Source organism: Diadema antillarum, unplaced genomic scaffold, assembly GCF_040938485.1.
Source record: "Diadema antillarum isolate AM-2024a unplaced genomic scaffold, OU_Dant_1.0 seq00001880_RagTag, whole genome shotgun sequence".
NCBI lineage: Eukaryota > Metazoa > Echinodermata > Echinoidea > Diadematoida > Diadematidae > Diadema > Diadema antillarum.
In genome coordinates, this window is record NW_027272548.1 from 1 (window position 1) to 22,500 (window position 22,500).

Sequence of the window (22,500 nt, forward strand, 5' to 3'; positions counted from 1 at the left end):
TGGCTTGAAATTTGCAATTAGTGAATTCTTATCAAGTCATCATGCTCTACGCTCCCTCCCAAAAGAATGTCTTCGTATTAATTGAGTCATAGTAGTCATACTATGACTAATAGTCTATACTATTGTAGTAATACAGTTTTGATAAAAGTAATGAGAGGAGAAACGAGTGCATAGTAATGATATAGTGTTATGAATATGATTCATACTTACTGCGCTCGATTGTAAATGGTCATGTTAGTACGAGAAGATGCAGGAATAACAAAGAGCAGACAACGGCAGATTAGCAGTTTACTATGTCATTATGGTATATTTTGTTTTGTCCCACACTGAAGTTTTAATCTGTTAATGACTCGTTCAAGAACAAATACATTAATGCGGACTAGTGAGATGTGTGGGGTTCAGGGGCGTCACCAGCTTTTTTTCAAGGGGGGTGCGTTTTGAACTAAATGTTTACGAGATTTTTTGGACAGACATTTGGAATATAGGAAGCTCTCAATCCCTAGACTTTTACTGTTTTTTTGTTTTTGTTTTTTTTTTTTTAGGGAAACCAAGCGGGGAAAGGGCACCGGCGTAGCTAGGATTTCATCTTGGGGGGGGGGGGGTAGTATGCGAGGGAGCGAGCAAGGGTGGGGGAGGGTGTGGAAGTGCCGGAGGGGGTTGTACCCCCTATAAATGGATTATGGAATGACGGTGTGAAACGACAAATTACTGGCAGCGATATCAGGAGAATGGCATAACGACTACATGCGAGCGAGGGGAGCGAGCGAGCTTGAAAATTTTGACATTTTACAGTCCAAAAACTGCCGTTTGTAGCCATATTTTTTTGCTTTGTAAATTAAGGGGGGCGCACCGGGCGCAACTCAGTGCTGTTAATTACTGGCAGCAACATCAGGTGAATGGCATAACAATTAAATGCGAGCGAGCGAAGAGAGCGAGCTTGAAAATTTTGACATCTTACAGTCCCAAAACTGCCATTTGGAGCCATGTTTTTTCGCTTTGGAAATAAAGGAGGGGTGGGGGCGCAACGGGCGCAACTGCCGGTAATTACTGGTAGCAACATCAGAAGAATTGCATAACAATTACTCTCTAAAAAAATCGAGTGAAAATATTCACTCTTAAAGGAGTGAATTCAAAAAAGAGTGAATTTAGAGTGAAATTGGAGTGAATTGTGAGTGAAAATGTTCATTTTCACTCGTTTTAGAGTGACGTCAGGGATCACTCCAAAATCTTCGAGTGATCCTTGAGGTCACTCCAAAGTGAGTGAAAATGAACATTTTCACTCGAAATTCGCTCCAATTTCACTCGAAATTCACTCCAATTTCACTCTAAATTCATTCTTTTTTTAATTCACTCCTTTAAGAGTGAATATTTTCACTCGATTTTTTTTTTTAGAGAGTAAATGCGAGCGAGCGAGCGAGCTTGAAAATTTTGACATTTTACAGTCCCAAATTTGCCGTTTGTAGCCATATTTATTTGCTTTGGAAATTAAGGGGGGGGGGCGCACCAGGCGCAACTGCTGGCAATTACTGGCAGCAACATCAGGTGAATGGCATTGCAATTAAATGCGAGCGAGCGATGAGAGCGAGCTTGAAAATTTGGACATTTGACAGTCAAAAAACTGCCATTTGGAGCCATATTTTTTCGCTGTGGAAATAAAAGAGGGGGGGGGGGGGCGCACCGGGCGCAACTGCCGGCAATTACTGGCAGCAACATCAGGAGAATTGCGTAACAATTAAATGCGAGCGAGCGAGCGAGCGAGCTTGAAAATTTTGACATTTTACAGTAAAAAGCAAACTGCCATTTGTAGCTATATTTCTTCGCTTTAGAATTTAAGGGGGCGCATCGGGCGCAACTGCTGGCAAATACTGGCAGCAATATCAGGAGAGCATAATGATTACATTCGAGCGAGCGGAACGAGCGAGCTTGAAAATTTTACATTTTACAGTCCCAAAACTGCCGTTCTTAGCCATATTTTGTCGCTTTGGAAATTAAGGGGGGGGGAGGGGCACCGGACGGAACTGCTGGCAATTACTGGCAGCAACATCAGGTGATTTGCATAACAATTAAATACGAGCGAGCGAAGAGAGGGAGCTTGAAAATTTTACATTTTACAGTCCAAAAACTGCCGTTCTTAGCCATATTTTTTCGCTTTGGAAATTAAAGGGGGAGGGGCACCGGGCGGAACTGCTGGCAATTACTGGCAGCAACATCAGGTGAATTGCATAACAATTAAATGCGAGCGAGCGAAGAGAGCGAGCTTGAAAATTTTACATTTTACAGTCCAAAAACTGCCGTTCTTAGCCATATTTTTTCGCTTTGGAAATTAAGGGGGGGGGGAGGGGCACACCGGGCGCAACTGCAGGCAATTACTGGCAGCAACATCAGAAGAATGGCATAAAGATTAAATGCGAGCGAACGGAGCGAGCGAGCTTGAAAATTTTGACATTTTACAGTCCCCAAACTGCCGTTTGTAGCTATATTTTTTCGCTTTGGAAATGAAGGTGTTGGGGGGGGGGGCGCACCAGGCGCAACTGCCGGCAATTACTTGCAGCAACTTCAGGAGAATGGCATTACGACTAAATGTGAGCGAGAGGAGCGAGCGAGCTTGGAAATGTTGACATTTTACTGTCCAAAAACTGCCGTTTACAGCTATCTTATTTTTTTTCGCTTTGGAAATTACAGGGGGGGGGGGAACGCCCGGTGCGCCCCTCCCCCTGGATCCACCACTGGTAGTCAGGTGCCAGGTAAAAATGGCAGAGGTAAAAATGGCAGGGGTAAAAATGGCAGGGGTAAAAATGGCAGAGGTAAAAATGGCAGAGGTAAAAATGGCAGAGGTAAAAATGGCAGGGGTAAAAATGGCAGGGGTAAAAATGGCAGAGGTAAAAATGGCAGAGGTAAAATGGCAGAGGTAAAATGTCAGAAGTAATGAGAGCGATTTCGTCAGATATAAACGTATGAAGAGGTCTTGAATGATATCCTAGTCAGAGCAAAATGTATTTCTCGAATTAACAAATCCAAATTGCAGATTTGAAGAATATTGATTTAATTATGTTTTAAAAAGATTAGATCACTCTCATTATTCTGAGTTTGATTCAAGTGCAGTGGCGTAATCTGTCTGTGTGCAGAGAAATAATAAACCAGCTAAGAGCCTAGTAGGCCTATGGGAAATTATTTTCATTATTCAGTAATATTGTTATTATTATTATTATTATCATTATTATTATTATTATTATTATTACTATTATTATCATTTATCATTATAAGGGCGTTCCAACAATGATGCATAACCCTTAAACAGTATAATCCTACGTTGTTTCGCCCAATGAAGTTATCACACACACACACACACACACACACACACACACACACGAACCCACTTTTGGTATAAACATATACGCAGATATACATACTCTCACATACACACTCTTACACAAACGAATTCCGCTCACGTCCAGGCTAGTATATTGTCATTACTTTTCATTTTTTGAACTGTTTAGTGTAAAGAAGTGAAGGAGACATAGTCGAAGCAAACCACTAATTTTTCACCTGTTCAATATTATTTTTTCACATTCAGGTTTCGTAGGAGCCTGTTTATCTCACAAGGCCTGATCACGACATAATGTAGAAGTAAAAATACAAAACGCAAAAAATAAACTACAGCAGATGTATCGGCAGACATAAGTAAACTCTTGCAAAATATTATATTACATTGTTCAAGTATCACATGGCGCAAAAATAAATAAGCTCTTGCAAAATATTTTATTACATTGTTCAAGCATCACATGGCGCAAAAACAAATATCTCGAAGTTTAATGAACACTTTGTAGTCACTTTACAAACTTATGCCTATTAAAACTGGAGACGAACTTTAGCAATAAACTGTTCTAGTGAGAGTAAAAACTGATAGTTTGCGACGGGATTTCTTTCAATCATTGTTGAATGAATCCGCAGGCGAAAAAAATGTAAATGTTTGATGCTTTTCAAACTTAGCTGTTGCTCCAAAGTCAGATTCCATTATGTTATCAACATGGTGTGTTGCTAAAGATTGGTAGATTCAGCCACCGAAAATGACGTTGTTCCCTCCTTATGCAACAGCAGTAAGAAAATCCAATCCAACCCCATCCAGGTATAGATTGAAATCACCGCCTATATGACACTATGATCGCGATTCAATTTACACAGGGATCACTGAAGCTCTGCAAGACTCTCTTTACATGTGCCGCGGGGAGAAATGTAACACTGCCCTTTTAAATTTCTCCCAGTGGTAACAGAAACAGTAAAAGATCCCTCCCAATTTTTCATACCTGCATGTCTGTTATCAAGCAATTTTATTTTCAGAAGTTTGCACACTTTTTAAAATACTTATTAACCTAGTATAGGACCTACCAGATCTAAAGTAAGTTTGATATTTTACGGACAAGATACCTATAGAGCTGTATAATATTTTAATATGTCCATTTTAGGTGTATACCGAGGCTCATCTTTTACTGATATAATTGGATTGTTGCCTGGCCGAGCATTTTTCAAGTTACATGAGTTTCCCATATTTCTCCCCGTGCCCCATTTCTCCCCGGTCTCCCTGTGCTTTATTTCAGGAGAAGGCACGAAAAGCGCGTATTGCGAGAAAGGTGTCAGAAACATGAAGAAAAAAAAAATTCTCTGTCACTTTTACCTCGTCCTCTTGCATTTCAACGACTAAATTTTTATCAATGGCATGTTTTATCTCTAGCATTTTGACCACTGACATTTCGACCACTGACAACTCTACCTCTGACATTTTTACCACATAATTATTTACCTCTGCCATTTTTACCGCTGCCATTTTTACCTCTGCCATTTTTACCTCTGCCATTTTTACCTCTGCCATTTTTACCCCTGCCATTTTTACCCCTGCCATTTTTACCTCTGCCATTTTTACCTCTGCCATTTTTACCTCTGCCATTTTTACCCCTGCCATTTTTACCCCTGCCATTTTTACCTCTGCCATTTTTACCTCTGCCATTTTTACCCCTGCCATTTTTACCCCTGCCATTTTTACCCCTGCCATTTTTACCCCTGCCATTTTTACCTCTGCCATTTTTACACCGAACCGGTAGTCAAGGGTGTGGGCTTATGTTCATGACTGGGGGAGGTATGACCAGCGAGGTGGCGTCGAAGTGACCAAGCGGGGAAAGGATGTCCAAAATCTGCACTTAAGAGCATCCCCTAAACTAATTGTGCGTGTTTGTTTGTGTGTGTGTATTATATACATGGAAAAGTTAGGAATTAGCCCAGGTCAAGTCTTTTTATTGGCAATGCAAGACATTTTTATATAGACTAGTATGTAAAGCAACACTGCAAAATCAATGATCTAGCTTTGATATAACGAAGCGTAAGGTACAAAGGTGTACATTCTACATCACATTGCGCAACATTGTAGCGACTCTTCGATCGGATGTACTGAGTACACTGCGCACATCCTGCTTGTATGCAGAATGCCAACCAGGAATCACAATCTTTTGTCGGGTCCGGGCTTTTTGAACAACTATATACCTATCTAATTATGGTTAAAAGAAATCATAGAAAAAATATCTTATTTCTGGATCACCCTTTCATTCAAAAGCAGTTTACTAACACTTGAACTTCTATTTCGGTAAATCTTTTTTTTTTTTTACCAGCGGATTGGGAGGGGGGCGCACCCCCCCCCCCCCCTCCGTAGTTACGCCACTGCTTTTGGGTGAAATAATTGGACAGATTTCTTGAATTCTAACAAAAAAGCAAGAAAATCTTTTCATCGCGGGAATTATGATTATGTGGGGTGGGGCAAATGGTGCGCTTGCCTTCCAATGTTTTTATGGGGGCAACATTTTTGTTTTCTTTAAAAAGCAAGAAAATCTCATTTCGGGAATTATTAATCATGGGGGGGGGGGCAAAACTAAAATATGCTTCCCCTCCAATTTTTTTTTCTTTTTTTTTTAATGAGGCTAAGGCTCGCTCTTGGGCTGGCAATATGGATTGGTCAGAAGTAACGTACATAGACCCAACATACTTGTAAGTAGCACACGTACATGCAAACGTTTTAAGTGCTCCGTATCGTACGGATGTACAGTACGGTCGATAAATAGTAAACACTGTAGAATACTAATAGATATGTATAAAATCAGTGCTGCCAGAACCAGGGGTGCGAATCGTTATTGCCGACGATTTTGTCTGTGTGTGTGTGTGTGTGTGTGTGTGTGTGTGTGTGTGTGTGTCCCTGGTGCAAAATATAAAAAAAAAGATAGAAAAGAATAATTATTTAGCGTCCGGCGTTGAGGTCGCTCGCAGACTGATTTTTTTTTTTTTTTTTTTTTTTTTTTTTTTTTTTAAGGATCTGAAGGGGGGTGCGTTCGCACCCAACGCACCCCCCCTGGTGACGCCCATGGGGGTTGTATTATAGGCCCTATCATTTGACTCACCAATCAATCATACGCGCCACCTTATCACAGCCAGATCTTTCATTACATTTTCCCAATTTCAATAACGCTAACTACAATTACAAGGACGGCATTAAGATAAATAACCTTTATTGTACTAGTCCAGCATCTAAATCCATGTGCAGAGCAACTTACCCTTTGAAATATTTGTATTTCCTCTTCAAATGACACTCGACAATCCCTGGGCCGGCGCGATGGTCACATCTACAAGTCTACGTCCTTCGGGATGACAAAATTGCCAATAAAGTTAAAGCTGCTCTTGTACGGCATGTTCCCTGTTGGGTGTTACACCACCTCGGTACATGCTTGTAGCACACATCGCAAGTCTACCTCTAATCGATATCGAGCCTTTGTTATCGGTTGCTAAAAAGCGATTGTGGTCAATATCGATTGGATGTTCGTGGGTAGTGTAACACTGGGGCGACTTCTTAAGTCATGTAAGTTGTTCGCTTTAAAGTGTGTGAACGTGGGAAGACTGGAATGACATTTTAGTTATGACGTTTGGAAGTTATATTGAGTGCTAGATAGGTAAAGACGAAATGAGGATTTTGGAATAATCCATGGTGAATGTTAAGGATAGAAATAAGATGAATCCGCTATGATATAAAGAAGAGAATTCTCATGAGGCAGCTCACGTGGGCAACGGTAATGGGAACACGTCTCAGCACACAATCTTAAAAAGATATTTCTGTATTGAGATGTGCCTGGCGTTGGAGGACAACAAAATGAATATGGTATTCTGAAAGCTATTAGATAGTTGAAATGAAAATCCAGAAAAGTGTCCCCACAAAACTTCACAGATTTGAAATAAATAAAATGGTGTGTAACCATCTCGTAACTCTTAATGTTGAGATGCTATCAACATGATAAAGGAAATAAAAAGATTCTTCATTTTTTGTCCAAAATCATTAATTCTCGATGGTGAAGCTCGAGAAAGAAAACTTTATAGGCTGGATAAGCTACAAACGGTTACATTTTTTTCTTTTTATAATTGCTTTAATTCAGTAAAATCTAAAATAGAATTTTGATTCAGTCTGACGTAATTTTAATTTACATGTTGTGATTGAGTGCCGACTGGTACAGATTAAGTTGATTCTCAACGGTCTTCCAATCTCTGTGACACTTTTCTCCAGTTCTGTCAGTTTGTTCACCCCATTTTTTCAAAGCCAATTGACGCGTACATAATAGGTGCAGTTTTCCTGTAAGGACTCCAACGTCAAAGTGTGATGCAAAATGATTACATTTTGCACCTCACGTTTTTGTTTAGTCACAAATTGATTTTACCGCCTGGGAACAAACGTGAGGAACATTATTTTGCTGTGACAGCTCTTCGTTTTTGTTTTTTTTTTGTCTTCAATGAAGTATTCTTAAAGCCTTATACATTATTATGCATGGCTCTGAACTTCAAAATGACATAGATAACGCACAGCTGCAACTTGTATGAAACCAAAGAAATGGTTTTAAAAGCTCGACTTGCAGAAGTTGTCAATAGGACAGCTAGGAGAAAATGCGGAGTGTATTGCATGGTTTATCAATAATGGAGCTCGCTATTTACCCCTAGGAAGATAACATCGGCATTGAAGAAGCTTTCAGGAAAGACATACACTAATTTTAGATACCGTAATCAATATTTTTTTATCCCCATCCCCTTGTTCTGCCTTCTATCAGATGTGAGTTAGTGTACAATGCTTCATATTATTCTTCAAGAAGGCAAATGAAATGGAAAAGGAATAAACAAAGCAAACAGCACATACAACAATACGTACAAATGGGTCGATTTACACCAAGGAGAAAGCTATGACTGTAAACAAAATCTGTTCAATCAATGCAACACATAAAATCAAGATTGCATAAGCGCCGTTACAGCGATCAAAGAGTTCAATTCTAGTTTCAGTTTGAGGTTATTTCTGTATTTTTCCATGAAATACTATGCTTAACAAAATACACACATTCGAACAAAAGGTTGGAAAATGAAAAAGTAATATAATGGAAAATCACAAAAACTTTCAAAATCTTTGAACAAATACAACAAAACCAAAAAATTAAACTATAAGATTAGGTCCTATTTAAGAGCAACAGAGAAAAACAAAATGTGGTAATCTGTCATATTCAAGCAGGTGCTTGGTAATCGATGGCTAATTAAGTTTTCAGAATACTACCTACTATGTTGCTTTTTTTTCTGTTTTCTCTGTATGGGAACTCGTTTGTCTGTAAATCTATTTACATTATTTGTCTGTCTGAGGGGAGACGTCGCACTCGTTTCGGGTCTGTCCGGAGATTGGGAAGTAGGACTACGCCCTCTGTTGGAATAATCGCTACAACCGTAATTGAAAGACACAAAAGTGGACTGTTGTTCGTACCATTGATTTTCATGCTCCCCATCAACGCATTTAAGCGAATATATTCAGCTTGCGCCTTGCAATATCACATTATATACTACTTCTTCTTCTTCATGTGTAGTCATATAGCAAACTTAAGGCAATTAATTGTTATCGCGATGTGGCAGGACAGTCTGCACTGATACATTGCACAATGCAAACAAAGTCCCATGTTTACAAATGAAGAAAATTGGGAGGACATCTCTTTCGCACAAAATAATGCAGCGAGCAGTCAACTCGCCAATGTATCATCCTGTCTTTATCTTGCTTTTTTTTTGGGGGGGGGGGGGTCGCATTTAACTTCTTCATTTCCCTCACCATGCACCCTTGCATCATAAACTGGTCTTTTTTTTTTTTTCTTTTTTCTTTTTTGCTGCTGGGAACAAGAAATGATTGGTGTCACAAAGTTGTAATAGCTTACTCTTTACCATTGAAAGGATGGCCTTCTTTGATTATTCTCAATTTCAAAGAGGCATTTTTTTTCTTTTCTTTTCTTTTTTTGCCGCTCACACTTCTTTTCTCAGACATCGTGATAGGATTATTCGTGTAACTTTTTCTGACACAAATAAAATTCATAACATTATAACTGCAATGTCTTAAGCTCATTTACCGTTAATATTACCGTGAATGGTATTTTGCCCAAATAAAGCATATAGTAATATACAGTACATATACACTCAGCAAAAAAAAAAGAAAGTAAACACTTTTTCGAGTTCATATTTTTCATAGAAGATTTTGATGAAAATCAATGTATCATATACCATATTAAAGGTAATTTAATTGCCTATCAAGCTAGTAGGGTAATACAAAAGGAAATGGGTCATGGGTGAACACATTCGCTTTTGTCCTCCAAAGCACAAAAGTAAAAATTGCAAGAATTGAACTGTTACCTTTCATTTGCAAATGCCGTTCACGATAACAATGACAACAAAAGACCAGTTTAACACAATGAGAGACATGAATAAAATAGCAAAAATAAGGTTTTGTTCTCTTTATCTCTTTCTCCAACAAAAACAAAGTGGGAAAGTAAAGGGGAAAATAAGAACTTTCTGTCAACTCAAACTTCAAATGACATAGGGAGTAATATGCATAAACATGGTTAAATAAACAGATTTTCTTTTATTTCATTTTTTAAAGAATTTATGACACAAATTCAAGAACTAAACATTATTGATAATTTTCTAATTTGAAAAAAGAAACAACTAAAATTTCTGCCATTTTTGTTAATTATTGCTACTTTTCTTATTTCATTTGAATTTAGTTGACAGAAGATTTTTCATTTTCCTCCATTGTTTTTAGCCTTCATTGATCTTTTGGGCTATAAAGATATCCTAGAGATCATAAGTTTATTTTTGCAAGTTGATTCATGTTGCTTTTTGTATGAAATTTTTTGTTTGTTCTCAATGTTATATGGAAGAGCGCCTACGCATGAATGACAACTTGCTCAGTTTTGCAATTTTTACTTTTGTGCCCTGGAAGAGAAAAACAAAGGTGTTCACGCATGCGTAAAGTTTTCCTTTTTGTTGACCTACCGGGTTGATAGCCAATTAAAGTATCTTTAATATGGTGTATAATACATTAACTTTTAGCCAAATATTATATGAGAAATATAATCTCGAAAAAGTGTTTACTTTCTTTTTTTGCTGAGTGTATTAATAATAATGTATATACACGCATACACAAAAAGAGTTATAGATCGCAAAATTAGTAAATCACCATTTTTGTAAACACTTTAAAGGGCTCCTATAGTTTTGGTTGAGACCTAACTTCAGGTTTTTAACATTTTTGGGTGAGATAATGAGAAACATCTTATGAAATATGAAAGAGCATGTAATTCAAAGAGGAATTCAACGTTTATTTGATAAAAATTGGTTATGAAATGGCTGAGATACCCAAAACAAAGCAATACTAATAAAATGTGGGACCCACATTTTATTACGATCGCTTTGTTTTACTTTGTTTTTGGATGTCTCAGTCATTCCAAAACTGATTTTTATCAAATAAACTTTTAATTCCTCTTAGAATGGCGTACTCTGTACCATTTCATAAGTGGTTTCTTGGTATCTCGCAAAAAGTTTAAAGCCAAATCCTCAGCTCCACCAATACTGTACCATCCCTTTAAAGTTAGTCCATCATCGGATAGAACAAAATAAAACTTTTCCAGTGATATCTCGATTGTTACATAACAAAAATATGTTCGAAGTCATGATTAAGATAAAGCATATTTTCTTATCATTTTCTTTGTTTCAAATCAGCATAAATGGAGTTAACTATGATCATTTTGCGGTCAAACTTTTCATATACACGGTGTAATATCATAATCGGAAATCATGTGTGTGTGTGTGTGTGTGTGCGTAAGTGTGAATGTTATGTGTGCATGCTCATAGATTCGTAAATCATCACCGAAAATATTATGTTGTACAGATATTATCAATTTTCACGTCATTATTGAAGTAGAAACGCACAGAGATGGGGACAGAGAGAGAGAGACAGACAGACAGACAGACAGACAAACAGACAGACAGATAGACAGAGAGAGAGAGAGAGAGGAGAAAAAATAACACCATAAAACAGAGGCTTTATATTTTCGATGCAGTTTACGATGAGTATACACTGAGGGTACAAAGTCGAAGTGGCTGTAGTTTCGATTTACTTGTCTTGTACGTACGCACCAGGAAAATATAAAAACACAACCGCCTCAAGGTAATATAAAATGAAACGTCCCCACTCCTGCTACGGCAGCTCTGTGTAACCATTCCGCTGTAAATAATAGACACTTCAATCATAGTGGTTACATCAATGACCAACGTACCATGCATACCGTCATTCGATGACTGTGTAGAATTGCGAAGAAGGAAGAAGTTTGGGTTAATAAGATTGGCCGTCAATTATCTTTCACACCTTCGATCTGTGCCTCACTTTTGTGACGGAATATCCCCATGACAGGTGAGTATTAAAGAGTCTATTATATTATTATAGCAACATCTTCTTTTTCTTTCATTCCGTTTCATTGGTTAGGACACGGTGGAAAGAGAAAGAGAGAGGGAAAAAGTCAGGGTCATCTCATTCTCGGTTGTACTACACGACTCTCGAGTGATGAGCTAGACAGGTACATGTAAACTCCGTGACCGCATTGTTTCTATAAATCATTTTGTCTGCGGATCCTAACTTCTGAGAAGTTCGTAAAGAGGGCATGCGTAACTTCAAAGGCAACGATATATGACAATCTTCTCACTACCTTTTCAAGTACTAGTATTATTTTAATTGATACGCTAAACTTGTTGTTATTTTATCTCAGATTGGTCATGTGTTTCCCTTTATATGAGTCAAGCCTGTCTGTGTATACTAATGTGCACAAGTTCACTTGGAAATACAATGCTCCTTCGTAAGCTGTTTTTGTTGGTTTTCTCCCTTTGTTTTGACTTTGAAGGCACTGTATACTCTAATTATGAGTTTTCTTTGTCTTTCTTTTACATAATATAATTTTTTATACATAATCATGTTTTATGTGTCTGTGGGTTTATAAAATCAGGAATTTCGATTTGTGTTCACGTATTTCGTCGTTAGTATCATATAGAAATCATTTAAACGTAATAAGACTAAGTTTAACATACTACTCTACTGAAATCAATATGATTATATATTGCGGAGGAGTTAACCCCATCCCCATCAATTGGATTGTGACGCGCACATTCGATAAAGGATATCACACCAATGACGTGGCTATCATAGCGTAAGACTTTTCATCCTCTGATGCCATCAGTAAACATATGACGCCACGTCAGAATAGAGTCTGATCCACATGATAAAGTTTTACATTTTATATATATATATTTTATCGGTTCTTTTCCAATCCCCCACAAATTTTAATTGGCCTCGGCGATTGTTGTTTTGTATTCCACCGGCCTGACTCAGTACGCTGTTCTTTTTGCTTTGAGAAAATATCCTGTAATGCAACCATGTCCAGTCTATAATGTTTTGACTTAACTCGCTGGTGGTGCCACCAACAATTCTGCCTCAGATGGTATCGTCTGCGATATTTCAGTGGCGCGCGCGGGAAAAAAGAATAATAATCTGCAGGAAACACTGCTTGTACTGCACGAGTACAATCGGCAGTTATCACATTCGTTCTTTCATTTCACTCTTCTTGTTTTTTCCGTTAACGAATTCGGGGATTCCCCACTTCGCTCCACTTTCTGGAGATATGTACAACAGTGATAATATAATACGTAAACTTTCAAGTGTCATTTGTCATGATTTAAATGGGGGATTTTTAAGAACCGATAAGACAAAAAGGGAGATAAAGACATTGCAATATCTCCGGTATGAGTTAAGTGTGCGCGAGTACAATTAGGCAGCGGAAGAAACATGAGAGGAGTTTAGATTCTAAACCTGTCCCCGGATGTGACTCTTGAATTCCGTCGATTATTCGGGGAAATCCAAGATTTTACTCTACACTTTACAGGATTTAGGGAGATTAGAGATCATGTGTTGCAGCACACACTAGATCAGACTCGACATTCATACAACTCTGTGTGGTCTTTGGTTTTTTAGTTGATATTCTGCGCATTTACTTTTTTGTAGGAGTCAAATGTGAACAAATTCAACAAACAAGCCATGCGGTTATGTTTCCAGCCCACAACAAAAATGACACACATCTAAAGTAAACTAAAGCACTCTGTCTTTGCACTGGTCGCATAACCTTGTTTTATCCTCTACCGTGTCTACAATATATAATTTTGACACAAGAACGTCTATCATTGTTTTCCCCCTTGTATTATTGTCAGAAACACTTTGTTCTCGCATGCAGGGACATCTTATTGAAGCTGTGAAGGTTGCCTTTTTAGTTCGACAATCTTCTTCTCTGCTCATTCCGGTTCTTTACATAGCTTCTTAACATAAATCTCTCTGTTCGAAAGTTCACTTGTGTTGATAGGTTGTATATAATTTGTTTCTTTTCTGCCTATGCATAACGCCAGTTTATGTGTTTCTTTTTACTATAGTACCCTAGTTTAGTGCTTCTCTTGTAGGGTTCCCACCATCATAAATTACTCCATCTGATCGGGTTTATGATGATCTGTATGATGCTCCTAAGTTTCTATTAATAAATGTGTCTTTGAATCCTTTCATGTTATATTATACACGATTATTAGTAGACCTGTAAGGGAACTGTACTGTATTGAATTTGTAGACAAAAAGCACATAAGGCTTGGCTTGACCAAAGTTTATACTTCAGTTTTGTTTTCAGCAAAAAAATAACGACGAAATAGATCTTGTTGGAGAATTGGTGACTATGCATTTACTTTGAACTACATCCAGGATCAACCGAAAGCACAGATTTCTGCCAAAGCACATCGGGAGACATGAAGGAAGAGAAGTTATTACCAAAGTATTCTGAGCGGGGATATATATGAGGCCTACATCATAATTAACATTGAATTCTCTCGAGCCAAGTTGGCAGAGCACTGTGGGCGTGAGTGATTGATAGGACGGCGTGACATTTATGACTCCTGCCAAGAATAGAGACAGAAAGAGAAATAGAGAGCAAGAGAACACGCAGAGAGACAGACAGATGTATACAACGTATAAGAGAGAGAGTTATATATAGATGGATGGATATATATATATATATTATATATTCTTATATTATTCTCTTCTCCTTATTCTTCTCTTTGTGACCCATAACCACACTGTAACGTCACTCCTACCCGTGTAGCAGACGATCTAAAAAACCGTGAAAGCTGCAATATGTCGAGGAAAAACAAGTTGCTATAGGGTTAAAATATTCAGAATTAACTGTAACATTCTATCATTTCTTTTTTATGTTGGAAGCTAAATATTTTCTGTTTGTTTGTTTCTTTTTTTTTTAATATCGACTGTCATTACGAAGCTTATTGCTGTGGTGTTTTGAACGTATTATTGTGAGTTTGAATATACCCATTCTCCCAAACCTGACGGCTCGGTGTCTTGTTGTTTCTGCCTGTCTGTTTGTTTGTTTGTTTGTTTGTTTGTTTGTTTGTTTGTTTGTTTGTTTGTGTTGCATGAGGTGGGACGAAGTGTAAGTTAATTGAAGAGTTTCTAGTCTGATAGTGAAAGATCATAGATACATTATTGACGTTTCACATTTTGAATTTCAGTTGTGTAGGCCTGTATCAGAAAAAAAATGCTTGCGCCTTGTCTGAGAATATGAGTTGCTGACGATAGTCATTGAAAATGCATAGTACAATTGTAGTAACATTCTTTGTTATCTATGTGTTCACATTACAGTGGCTCGTGAACGGAGTTGGAGGTCAAATCTTACGCACCGGTAACCATCCATTATCCCGGAAGAGGAGTACGCGCGGAAGTCGTAGGGCTGCACATCTACCGCGAACAACAACAGTATCGGATGAACCAGGCCGGGCTGCGCGTTCTAATCAAGAGCGACATTGGTTGTCATGCAAAACAACTTCACTGTTCCAGTCGTCTGAACGAGTTTTCCTTGGCATCCATGTACTCCTCGTGTTGATGACACCAAACGATCTGCTTTCGTCATTCACATCCACTTGGAATGTCTTGCATCTCCATCAAGTGTAACAGTGATAAACCTATCAGGAGCTTGACGCATCGTTCGTCGTCCCAGAGTTGAGTCGCAGTGACGACACCGGTATAGTACTGCCGGCGACCAAGCTCCAAGAGCCAAGCAGTAAATCGGTTGTGTCAGCGACATCATTGACGACGAAGGTGCAAGTGGAAACATTATCCCTTCCCTCCTCCCTCCTATTATACCCCCGCCTCTCTCCCAACATTCGCCATGGATAAGCCACAGTCGCAATTCAACATGCTTGCACGCAAAGTGCTGATAGCCGCCGAATCCGGGGAAGCCCAGAAGTTCAAGGGTCTGTTCACGGGTCGCCAGCCCGACGAAATACAGGAGGCACTGACGGACCTCTCGCAGGAGCGCTTCAACGACGTACTGGGAAACGTGAGTGAAAGATTCAGGGCTACGTATGCCCTTCTTGGTATGCCTAGATCGCTTTTATTTGATCTTCTATTTGTTTATATTTTCCCTCTGTTTGTTTGGCTGTTTTTGTTTGTTTCATCTATTTATATCAAATAATGAGTTTATAGACACTGCAATTAAAATGATTTTATAGCTATAGTTGTTGACGCAAATTGTAGTTATGCTGATATGAGATAGATGAGCTAATAATGCTACTGTTCACTCATCCTTACTCAGCAATAGGCGATCGCCACATTAATATAATTATGTTTCTCCATGCATCCGGGGTTTCCACGAAAAGACGTTATTGTTATAAATCCTGAACATAAAATGTTAAATAACCACCAAAACGTTTCACCCGTCATTATATAACAGCCGAATGAATTGATGACGGCTTACATTCTCTCTCTCTCTCTCTCTCTCTCTCTCTCTCTCTCGCTCCCTCTATGTTTGTTTTATATTGTATATTTTATGATCCTCTAGTGTGTTTTGTTATTCCTTGATAAGTGTGTAGTTAACCCTTTTGTGTGCCACATTATTTACCTGTCAATAGGTTCGTATGTGAATTTTGTGCACATTTGACTCATTGGCAAAGAGAGAGTTAAAATACAAGGGCGGGGGGGGGGGGGGTGAAAGGAGCTAAGTGGGTGTGGACCTCAAGTGGATTAGGACGGTGAAGATGGGCCTCTGTGGATCATTTATTTTGTTTAAGCAAGGAGGTATACTTTGTTATAAGTATGAGTTGGGTGTCGCAACTGTTACAGTAAATTGTTTCGAAATGTCCTGCGTGAACGGCGACTTTCGACCATACACCTTTTTGATCCGAAGGTCAGGCGGAAGTGACGCTTATTGGCTTGGTTTGATAGGATGGAGTCGACTATTCATTGTCTGCCCACATCCTTGCAAAGTGTAGCAGAGGTCACCAGCTCTATTCATCGACTGTTCCCAAAAAAAGAGGAAGAAACACATCGTCCAGATAATGATACAGTGAATATGGGCTATTGCGATATATGTGTGACGAAACACATACAGAGTCAAATAGAGTTCCCTTTGTGGTTGCTTTGCTATTTCGCACGCCCTTGCGACGGATGAATAACACAAAGGGTGGGTATATCGTGTTGTTTTCGGGAAGGAAGAAGGTACATCCCCTTGTGTGTGCGTTCAGGGTTTCAGTTGGCGCGAGTGTGCATCTGTTCAGTGCACTGTTATTCTGTGTGTAAGATTATGGGATGTTAGCATTCATAATAGGTTCATGCACTATGTGCATGACCTGAATGTCCCGTGTATATGCTATGCAGAGCCCTGATATGTTACTACCGTCCACAAACATACTCCGTCTACTTATTCTCATCTTTCCCCCTTTTTTCGTTTCCTTCTTTTCCTATCGTTTGGGGGTTTTTTTTGTGCCTTTGTCCCTTTTTCATTTTGATTTGACGTTCCCTAGCTTCTACTTCCGCTTCTTCGTCTCCCTCTTCTCAGCCATCTCCCTTGATCTATACCCCTCATTTTCTTTCTTTTCTCCCTCTTTCTCTTCTACCTTGCATTTACTTTCCTTACTTCCGCTTCTAATTCTTCGCTTACCCTATAATAATTTCCCATCGCCCTTTCCTCAAACTTTTGAAACTTTGAAACTTTGAAACTTTCATTTTCACTCCTTTCAACGGAATGTTACAGAAATACGTAAATTTCTCCGCCTTCACTATTTTCATTTTCGTTTTTCTACTTCCCGTTTCAATAGAGATCCCAAATCTTGGAAACACGCAAACCCCCCTCCCCCCCCCCCCCACACACACGCAAGTACACTGCATTCTAAGGCAACACTTACACACACACACACAGAGAGAGGAGAGAGAGAGAGAGACACACACCCTACTTGATTTATACGTTAACTGTGTCACATACATTACATTACTGGTCTAGAAGCAATAAGTTGAATGCACAGATGTTACGTTTCTTGACACTTAATTACGCGGTATAATTTCCTGTAAACATTAGGCCTACTTTCTTCTTCTTCTTCTTCCTCTTCTTCTTTTACCTACTCGAATAACAACAGTGGATAAAGTGTTAATGGATCGTTTCGACGAGACCAGAAATAAAAGTGCCCCAATCAATTATGTATAGCTGAGTTATGGGTTGTCAATAAACGCTCTTTATAGTGTTTATGAGCACTCACGCGCGTGCGTGCGAAAAGACAATACCACGGTAGATGATAGGCCTACTTCTCGTTCCGTGAAGCATGTAATGGAAGTCAGTGCATATCATGCCATAGTACGGAACGGCGTCTGCGTGCAAGATGAAGAAGAAAGCCATTTGACGCCATAAAGGACCAAAATATAATAGAGACAATGCCCATTATCCGACAGAGTGCCATATATACCTTTAAACATGGTACAGTGCTCGTTGGAGTGCAGAGCAAACAATCTAAGCTTGTATAGCGGATTGATATCAATAGCAACACTGGTATTCGGCCAAAGGTCTTTGCGAACTCTCGCAACACTTGATATTTATGCGGATGTTGAGACTCATCCGTTAGACACACGCTCTGGCAGCAAAGATTACATGATTAAAGTATCTAGTCGCACCTTCGTAAAGTTGTCACAATAGAGTGAGACTAGTCAAAGCACGCCGTTTGCGTTTTGTATTACAGGATACACGTGTACAGCGGATTTGGGAGAGGAATGCTTGTTTTCAATCAAAAGGAAAATACTTAGCAGCTTCACAGGAAAAAAAAAAAGAGAGACGACGTGAATACTTGCTCATATGGGCGGACAGAAACAGGGTAATAGTAGGAATAGTTGCATGTATGTGCTGGCATGCGAAGACGAAAAAACTCGTGGCAACAAAAACACAAAATTTAGAGGTTATGAATATATTGCATTGAATTCAATTTAGATTTCAGTTCAATCTCAATCTTCATTTTCCATTTGGAAATTCTTTTCTGTTCTAATCTTACATATAAATGCATACAACATTAAAAAAACAACCAACAAATTCAATTCAATTCATTTCAATTCATTTTATTTCCATACTTCTCATTTATGGACATTATAACAGAAATCAAACAAGTTCTTTCACCTTGTAAACAATGTGCAAAACACAACAATATACATGGTGATAACACAGTAATTATATGTAATAACTGGTCAAATTCGAAATCGAGATGGGGTTGATCAAAGAAAAGTATGACGGGACCTACATGAAAGCAAGCTTGTTTGGCTGTAAGCCCCGAGTAATCAGTGTTTGTGAAAAAGAAACGGAGAACGGATAGTAGATAAGACCAGATGATGTAAGGGTGCCAAAAAAAAAAATACTAAAATGTGAACCATTACTGTGACCGAGCTATCATTGGTTTCAGGAGTACAACATGATTTGCATAATCATAAAGGCTACTTTGGTATATACACTATAAACTGTATACACTATAAACATAAAAAAATTACGGGACATGCTAAACATAGTTTTCTTCACTTATCTGGTCAAAATAGTGATAATGATACATTATTGCTTAGATATTGTGACTATTTAGTTTACTTCAAATTATTTTTGCCGTTTGGTGTAACCTCATACTGAAGACGAAAAATATATCATCAACACTGAGGAAACCGTTAAAGTAATGTTGCCATCATAAAATGATAATTAAGGCAATGACAATAGATGAATGTTTCCTTGTTAGCACAGACCTGATATAATGGATGATCATGAAATTGTAAAGGGATGGTGTAGTATTGGTTGAAGTGATCATTCAGCTTTTAATTTTTTGCGAGATACTTAGAAACCACTTCATGAAAATGCTCGGAGGCATACAATTCTAAGAGATATTCAAACTTGATTTGATGAGAATCGGTTTTGAAATATCCGAGATATCCAAAATAAGTAAAACAAAGTGATCCTAATGAAAGATGGTTCCAACCTTTTATTAGGATTGCTTTGATTTGGATCACCGTGTATCTCTGCTATTTCAAAACCAATTTTCATCAAATAAACCTTGAATTCCTCGTAGAATTATGCATTTCATGAAGTGGTTTCTAAGTATCTAAAAAAAAAAATCATATAAAAAATGTTGGAAACTTGATGCCCCATTTCAACAAAAACTGAATCACCCCTTTAATGTCATTCTCATCACTCGCATCATCGCTATCACTTACGTCGCTCCATTTCCGTTCTGACACTTCTTTCTTTCTTTCTTTCTTTCTTTCTTTCTTTCTTTCTTTCTTTTTTGTTGTTGTATAGGTGTGGTTTACCCCATTCATAGCTGGAGCTTGGCATGGGCACCAGGAAGTCTTAGACACATTGATAGCTGACTACAAGGTATATGCTCTTCTTCCGCTGTCATTATTGTTATGCTTAAAGGACAAGTCCACATTCATATCAACATGCCGATTGAGTGAATGCAGCAATATTATAGTAGAACACATGCTGCACAGTGAAACTTTGGGAGAAACCGGACAATCCATTCAAAAGTTATGAATCTTTAAAGTTTCTGCTCCGTCACTGCTGGATGAGATGACTACTACAGCTTGTGATGTCACGTGTACAACAATACAACGAAAAATTAATATAAAGAAAATTCAACATATTTTCACTTTTCTCGCATAATGAAAGAATGCTTAACTCGTCTCTTTCAGAAGGCAAGGGGAATTATATTGTGGAGGTATTATGATATCATATTTGTGAAAGTGGACTTGTCCTTTAAATATAATCTTTTAAAGTAATGTATGTAGGCCTACAACTTCTTTTAAGTGTCAATGATGCATGGCATACAAGTTGCAGCACTGTGTATCTACTGCGCCAAACAGGCAATGTGATTAAAATCGCATGAGGTACATGTATACCGAAGTTATTTTCGGATTCATCGCAATTATCAGCATCATAACGTTGTTAATATGGTATGATTATCGTTATGCTATCTATAACCTATGCTTTTACTTTGCAATCACTTTAATTTCATTTGCATTATTGTCTAATTTTTTGAATAGCTACATTTTGACCACTCCACCCAAAAGTGTTTAGTCTAGTTTATTTAGATGTTTAGTCACTTCTCAGTTGCTATTGATCATTTTAATCCTTTGTTTAATAGGCCTACATTACTGGGGACTCGTTCATCCGTTTAGTATAGGACTTTAATAATTATCTTCACGTGAGAGTAACCTTAGCTTTCTCTGCTTTTTCCTCTTTCCGATGAAGGTTGACGTTAATCAAATTGGATACATCACTCATGATGGCCGGAAGATGAAGGTCACCGCCCTCTGTGCCGCCGTCCGTCAGAGGAACTACGATATTGTCCAACATCTCCTCGATCGAGGCGCCGACATCAACCTCTGCTGCCCTCTGGCGATAGCTTGCCATTGCAGCGATGTAAAAGGAGTTCGTCTGCTCATCAAGAACAAGGCGGACATTAATGCGCGTAACGATGAAGGTATCACATGCCTCATGACGGCGTGTGAGCGGAACTATCTCTACGTGGTGCGCATCCTCGTCAACAACGGAGCCGATACGCGCCTGGAAGACATGGACGGGAACACCGCCCTCCATCGGCTGGCGCTGAAGAAACGCATGTACGTGCTCAAGAACGGGCCCCTTCCCCAGATCATCGAAAAGCTGGTCATGTCCGGCGCGCAAATGTCGACAAACCAGGCGGGACAGACGCCACTGGACGCGGCGTGCGCGTCGGGGAATGTGGAAGTCGCGCGTACGATTATGTGTCTACCGGAAGTGCGACCTGAGGAACAATTGACGGCGCAGGTCAAGTTGAACCAAAAGCTTGAAAGTGACATGAAGCAAAGAACATCGTGGATAGAGAAGTTCAAAACTCCCCGCGAGTTAAGAAAGATGAAATGGACGAAATCGAAAAAGAGCGCGGCGGAGAAAACTGAAGCAAGTAATGCCGATGACAACACAGAACTACAGAGCGAGGTGACGGTAAATGAATCGTGATCAGAAAACCAAATCAGACGACAGGACTTCTTCTTTCTTTTCGCACCTGCATGCAGGACGCGGGTCGCCCTTTAATGCATAGAGGCAGCTAAGAGATTGTTAACGGCAGATTAACTTAGTTGTTACCATTAGCAACCGGACTAAATGTAATGTATTCTTCGAGTAAAAAGTTAACATTATTTTTTTTCTTTCTTGACCTTCTTTTTTTTCATCATTATTTTATAATGTTTCATTTTTTTCTTTTTGTCAGGTCATGTCCGGCGCGCAAATGTCGACAAACCAGGCGGGACAGACGCCACCGGACGCGGCGTGCGCGTCGGGGAATGTGGAAGTCGGGAGCACGTTTATGTGTCTACCGGAAGTACGACCTGAGGAACAACCGATGACGCAGGGCGAGTTGAACGAAAAGTTTGAAAGTGATATGAAAAATGGTGAGCACAAGACATCGTGTGAAGAAGAGTTCAAGAATCCCTGCGAGGTGACAAAGATGACACCGAAATCGATGAAATCGAAAAAGAGTGCCGCGGAGAAAACTGAAGCAAGTAATACCAATGATAACACAGATCTACAGAGCGATGTGATGGAAAATGAATCGTGATCAAAAAACCAAATCAGAAGACAGGACTCTTTTTTTCGCGCCTTCGTGCAGGATGCGAAGAGGCAGATATAGGAGATTGTTAACAGCAGATTAACTTTGTTGTTCCCATTAGCAACTGGACTGAGTGTAATGTCGACGATGTTCAAAGTACAA

General features: G+C 38.9%; 1 protein-coding gene across 2 annotated transcripts; it reads left to right on the top strand.

The window, feature by feature from the left end:
* Positions 1 to 15,626: 15,626 nt before the first annotated feature.
* LOC139712957 (uncharacterized) lies at positions 15,627 to 22,487 on the top strand. Of its 2 annotated transcripts, none has more exons than XM_071624737.1 (4): positions 15,627 to 15,797; positions 20,046 to 20,123; positions 21,000 to 21,734; positions 22,000 to 22,487. In XM_071624737.1, exons 1-4 carry the CDS (start codon positions 15,627 to 15,629, stop codon positions 22,345 to 22,347), a joined length of 1,332 nt encoding a protein of 443 aa, XP_071480838.1. In that variant the 3' UTR covers positions 22,348 to 22,487. The 2 variants fall into 2 exon arrangements, with proteins under 2 accessions (XP_071480838.1, XP_071480840.1); XM_071624739.1 differs by having other exon boundaries at positions 21,000 to 21,728.
* Positions 22,488 to 22,500: the final 13 nt, after the last annotated feature.

What these genes read in the sequence shown, in the direction of transcription:
- LOC139712957 (XM_071624737.1), top strand. Translation starts at nt 15,627, where the DNA reads ATGGATAAGCCACAGTCGCAATTCAACATGCTTGCACGCAAAGTGCTG. An exon ending in TCAACGACGTACTGGGAAAC is followed by an intron (nt 15,798 to 20,045) that starts GTGAGTGAAAGA and finishes GTTGTTGTATAG; the next exon opens with GTGTGGTTTACCCCATTCAT. An exon ending in AACTACAGAGCGAGGTGACG is followed by an intron (nt 21,735 to 21,999) that starts GTAAATGAATCG and finishes TCTTTTTGTCAG; the next exon opens with GTCATGTCCGGCGCGCAAAT.